The following is a 6000-nucleotide window of genomic DNA, read 5'->3' on the forward strand; positions in this document are numbered from 1 at the left end:
CAAACAGTTGTCTATTCATGCATCCTGTATGCATGCATCCGATTTGGAGTTGTGCTAATGGCCACCTGACAAATATATATCCAATAATCACTCTTTTAGCTCTGGTTTGGTCTTCACCAACTCCTGAGAAAAATATAATGTTAACATGCTCCATAGAACTGAGGAAAAGTGCAGAATTGGGTGATAATTCTCTGTGAAGACATCCCTACAATGGACCCCTTTTCACACAATGATTAGACTAACACGTTCTCACTCCCAACTTGTCAAACTATGATGCTCCACGGACCCCTCTAGCGTTTAGGCTTTTGCGGACCAAGTCTTTAATCCATCATCTGATAAAAATTGTTACACTGAAACCTTGCACCATGAATCTGATGCGTTTCATTATTCAATTCGTTGCAAAAATGTACTAATGAATGAATGACATTAGCAAGAAGCTAACGTTTAGCTGCCTAGAGCACAATCACTACTGTCTAATCTTTCGTACATCCTTTGTTTTCCAATCAGTACCTAGCATCCAAGCTGTTCTGCAATCACCTGCCACAATTGATCTTTAAATAATGCATCTCTGTTTTACTTTACTTTGTTTGTCGTAAAGTGTTTTGTGCTGGTGGCGAATGAATGAAGTGAATCAGCGTATCAGATGTCCTTCAGACCACTTAGGGAGGAGGTCGAGTTGGACGGATGGGTCAAAAAAACACAGGACTTTTACCCAGGAGACTGGTGTTAGTGTCCCGTGTGAAACAAAAAGTCAAAGTTGACTTACTTTAACTTATGTACGTAGGTTAACTTACGTAACGTTACTTCACTTATGTACATAACTTAAAAGTTACATAACAAATGTTAAACCATGATCTTTTCCTAAACCTAACCAAGTAGTTTTGTTTGAATATTACAACGTTCGGACAACCCTGCACGTTAAAAAGTTATGCTAAAGTGGTAGCCAGTGCGTTAAAAGTGACAGGAAGATGTACTGATCGGGCATCCGTATGTGACGAGTTGGGAGTGAGAACGGATTGATTGGATCCGTTGTTAATATAAAAAAATATTGATTAATGCAGTTTTAAGGTAAGGTTCAGTAAAGTTGAGGTAAGGAGGCAGACATTACCTTATAGCAATGAGATCAGCCCATAGCCTTATGAAAGCCATCTGAGGTCCAAAGGCTTCCAGTATATATGTGTAGTGTCCACCAGACTTCTTAATACAAGTCCCCAGTTCAGCGTAGGACAGGGCTCCTGCAGTGACAGAGGTGACAGATTAGCTCCGGCTATGAAGACAAGAACATAGGCACACAACAGTCTCAGGGCTGTTAAAGTGTCTCAGCCACAACTATAGAAATGGACAGCCCTTCACTGGGCCCCATGATCACCCAGATATATGACTGTGGGAGCCTTTCAGGACCTCCAACCCTTAACTTAAGAAAAACAGATTTAGGTGGACAAATTGTATTACAAGTTTAGGGAATGCAAATTAAGGGAACCAGGAAAGGGGTTAAGGGAGAGTATTCAGGGATAATGTGCTTGGACCTTTCATTACTGCACAGCAACTGAAGGATTTAAGGATACTGCAACAATATATGCTAGAATACACAAATGTGCAAAGCATTACTTCAGCACTGCCTCCTGCAGCGCTGGTATTTCAACCCTGACTCCTCCAAATTACATATATAGTTCTATACTTTGTTTCCCAATTACGCTGTGGTGACAAACCTAATTGCTGCCTGTCTTCTGTTTTATTGATTGACTAAAAATTATACATTCATGTACCAAGCAGGGAGGAGGTTGGGGTGGATGGAGGTTTTAAAATGACACCAGAGACCAGGGTTCACATCCACACTCCTGTCTGTGGTTAGGTTTAGGTATAGACTGTATATAAGAAATGGGTGTAGTCACCAGGACGTCACCCATTGGTTTGTGGACTGCCGTTTTGAAGCCTCGAGTTCGTTATTTTGGCCGTCGTCATCTTGGTATTTGGCCGTCACCATATCAGTTTTTTGCAACCAACCAGGGTTTTTTTCCCCCTGTGAGTAAGACTGTATTTCCCCGGTGTAAAACTCGATACTAACTTATAACACAATAACACTACCGCCAGCAAATTAAATCTGCTAATTAAATCCAAGCTCTACTTTACAACTGCAGTGCTTTAAAGCAAGTGACTATTACGCCTATTTAGAAATGATGTCAGCTAAGTATATTTCACTGATGTTTCTGACTGCAGGTAACCGACTTGTGTGTTTTCAGGGGCAGATTTATGTGTATGGAAAAAAAAACGTAATGATTTGGGGACCCCACACCAACGTTGTCTAGCTTTACTTTACCTTTCTCTAACTGGTTAATGTTGGTAGGGCTATTGGCAGTGGTAGAATAGGCTACTCAAAACTTTTTTTACTGAAGTAAAACTATTAACTATTAACAGAGTGAAAGTCCTCCATTCAAATGTTTAATTCAAGTGAAGAATGAAGGAGGTATTATCCACACGATGTACATATAAATGTACTTAATGTCTGTTCAAGGTGGAGCTTTCAGTTCTAATATGATGCTGGACAGTTTAATGAATAATAATGCATCGCATTTTAATTGTTATATTTTGAGTGAAATCTGAATTTGAAACATAACCAGTAATATGTCTCTGTCAGGTAAATGTCATACTACAATGTTTATCTTCTGAAGTAGAAGTACACAGTAAGTAGTATACAGTTGAGTTGCATGTTTTTTTAAGTGCTTTGGGCTACAATGACTTTGAATAATTCAACATAATTCAGTATGTTCCATATCTCAACACCATAACAAATCTATAGCTGTTTGGGGGGCTTTTAGTTGGCGCCCCAGGCAGTTGCCTACATTGCCTGATGGTAAAGTCTGTTCCTGGTGATTTTCCCGTGAACCAGTGTATTTCACCAGGTTTTCTGCATGTGCGTTAGTTTGTGGTAATTTGATGAAACACTATATAATATATATATATACACAATATATACATAAACTAAAGTGTACTAGAGTGAACTAGATTTAGACACAGAGTCCCTCTACAAGACAGGGCCACAAGATTATATTATAATGCAGGACCCAGCAGATATTTTGCTTTGCGGTTGGGACACACTTGGAACGTCAGCAGCACCTGTTGTTTTTTATTTTGGCGCACATGTTAAAAGGTTAGAGCAGCCACACTGTGCGCATGAGCAGCACAGCTCAGCCACAGTAAGAACAGCTGTATAACTTCTGTCCTGGGATAGTTTCATCCATGGCAACTAGGAACATGTTGGAATAGGACACCAGCCAATTTAACAGGTTTCTCTACTTTGTATTGTGGTGGGATGTGGTACAGTAGGTTAAAAGCCAAAGAAACCAGGAAAATGTTGGCAAACCCCCCAGATTTGATTTTTTGGCTCGGCTTCGTCTTTTCTATTTTTACCCCGAGCGGTTCACAGCAAGACCACAGTGAAAGTGATCTTTTGACACATATATTGACATCATAACAGCAACATTACTAGAATTTTAATGTCTGTATCTATAGAATATGTCACCGACCTGAAAAAAAATAATATTATAAATGTTGGTTCAAAAAAGATATTTGTACCCTGATGTTATACAGCTTTTGTAAAAATATTAAAAAAAGGGGGCAGTGATTCACTTCCTTATAACATATAAATTAATCACTTCTACCAAGCAGGATATAATGTTTTTAACATAAGATTTGTAACTACACTGACTGACGTGATACTGAAACTGACAATCTTATCTCACTATAAGGATGTAGAAGGACACAAATAGTATCTTTAGGCTACAACACTATTGCTCAAAATATTAAACAAAAAACAAAAAAGCAACTCCCCAGAATGAACTACAACAATTTATTTACAAAGATTACACTTTAATTACTAAAAAGAAAAACTTGCTCTGTAGAAATAAGTATTTTTTGTGCACATAAACTGAACTTGACTTTGGTTTCTCTTATATAAGAACATTTTTGCACTCAAGATGGACATAAAAAACTTGTTTTTTTGTGTGCATTAGTTGCAGATTTGTTTGTTTTTACTAAATAAATATTGTTGTGCAGCATAAAACCAAACTTAATCCGGGTTTTTGACAGCCAAGGAGCAACATAAGCTGCACATATAAATCAAGCTTCAAAATAAAATAACTTTGGTTTATAGTTATAAAAGAGTAGTTTCTGCTCATGAGTTGTACATAAAAAAAAACATGCTTAACCTCTGCTTCTAGTATTAAAAAAAAACATATTTTGTGCATAGGTTGCACGTAAAAACCAAGTTCTGTTTTTATGCACAAGTTGGACACTAAGACAAGATCAGTATTATTTGCACATACATTGCTCATAAAGATGAAGTTTAACCTTAGTTTTTAGTAATAATTGAGTACTTTAGTCCATAAATAGCACATAAAAGCACCGTAACCTATGTTCTTAGTAATAAAAAAAGCACCCTCTCCTGGTTTGTCACATTGGTATACATATGAACTTCGGTTGCTATCATTTTCTTCATTTGTTCTCAGGAGTTATTTAATTTGTGACAGTAAACATATTTTGTAACTTCCACCAGCACCTATCCTATTCAATGAAGCTACTCTCAAAGTAGGAAAGACATATTTTTCATCTGCTGATCCACATGTGAACCCACTCACCGAAGAGTGACAGCACACCGCAGGCGATCCACACTATCAGGGACATTCCTATGCTGCCCGAGTGCTGCAGGATTCCCTTAGGAGCGATGAAGATCCCGGCTCCGATGATGATGCCGATGATCATGGAGATCCCTCTGAGCAGGGTCACCTTCTTCCCCAGTGCCACCTTCTTGTCGTCCTCATCCTGCAGTTTCCCATCAGGATCTGGCTGAGTCCCAATTTGGGAAACTTTGTGTCCACTTGCTGCAACTTTTCCATCTTCTTGGGTAGATGCAGACCTTTTGGTCATTTTTTTAAACACTGTCTAACACTCAACAACACACTGTCTCTCTTTTTTCTGAATGAACTACTATTTCACCAGGGATCTGTCTCTCTGGTGTTGCCTGGACCTGCTCAGGCTGTGTGACTTGTGCAGGCAAAGTTACAAAACTCTCTCTCTCTCTCTCTCTCTCTCTCTCTCTCTCTCTCTCTCTCTCTCTCTCTCTGTCATTCATGCTCCACTCACTAATCTCTCACTGTAAAGCCAGGGAGGCCCGCGCTTCACCTCTCTGACTTTTTTCTCTCGTTCCTCTTTTCTCAGTTACTCTTTCTTCAGTTACATTGCTGTGTCATCCTTTGTCTGGATTTCTGTTGTTCCTTTCTCTGTTTGTGTTGAGCCCTTTGATTATTTCTCAAACCTCTCCTCTAAAATCCTTGGGGACTCACTACGCTGAGGGGCTCTTTTTGTGCGAGGTAATCATGACAGCGCTCTTAATGCCTGTTTTCACAGGCAAGTCACCTCACCATCTTCTGGGTGTCTGCTGCATGTCCAGTTTTACTGGTTCAATTCAATATCTGACTCTCTTCACAATCCAGTTTTAGTCCCAGCTCAGTACTGATGTGTTAACAGTAACAATAGCTGTATAATTTCTGTCCTGGTATAGTTTCGTCCTTGGCAACTAAAAGGAATAAATTGGAATAGGACACCAGCCACTTTAACAGGTTTCTCTACTTTGTATTGTCGTGGGGTGTAGTGGTACAGTAAGTTCAAAGCAACAGACAGTGTTGGTAAACCCTCCTGACTTGATTTTTTGGAGCAGATCCCCTCCAGCAACACATGCTTATACATGCTTATATTGCATGTCAGCAGTCTCTTCTAGAGATTTGAGGTCTCGCCTATTTTTGATGCGAGCCGCACACGATTCACAGCAGCAATAGACAGTGAAAGTGATCTATTGACTTTTGCCATCACACCAGCAACATTACTACGGTTTCACTATCTGTATCTGTAGAAAATGTTACGGAGATGAAAAAAAGTAAAGACTTATTTTTAAATAAACACTTCCTGCTTTCATTTCAAAATAAAAGCCCTCAAGCATTTTTTTTT

The 6000-nt window shown here is 39.1% G+C and overlaps 1 protein-coding gene across 1 annotated transcript in view; it reads right to left on the reverse strand.

The window, feature by feature from the left end:
* LOC119494901 (cystine/glutamate transporter-like) overlaps positions 1–5102 on the reverse strand; it is a 28761-nt gene extending 23659 nt beyond the window's left edge. Inside the window, exons 1-2 of the mRNA XM_037781126.1 lie at positions 4635–5102; positions 1109–1235 (exon numbers count right to left, since the gene is read on the reverse strand). Coding sequence (XP_037637054.1) covers positions 1109–1235; positions 4635–4923 — 416 coding nt within the window. The 5' untranslated portion in view covers positions 4924–5102. The remainder of the gene's footprint in view (positions 1–1108; positions 1236–4634) is intronic.
* Positions 5103–6000: the final 898 nt, after the last annotated feature.

Source organism: Sebastes umbrosus, chromosome 9 (genome assembly GCF_015220745.1).
Source record: "Sebastes umbrosus isolate fSebUmb1 chromosome 9, fSebUmb1.pri, whole genome shotgun sequence".
In the NCBI taxonomy this organism is placed as follows: domain Eukaryota; kingdom Metazoa; phylum Chordata; class Actinopteri; order Perciformes; family Sebastidae; genus Sebastes; species Sebastes umbrosus.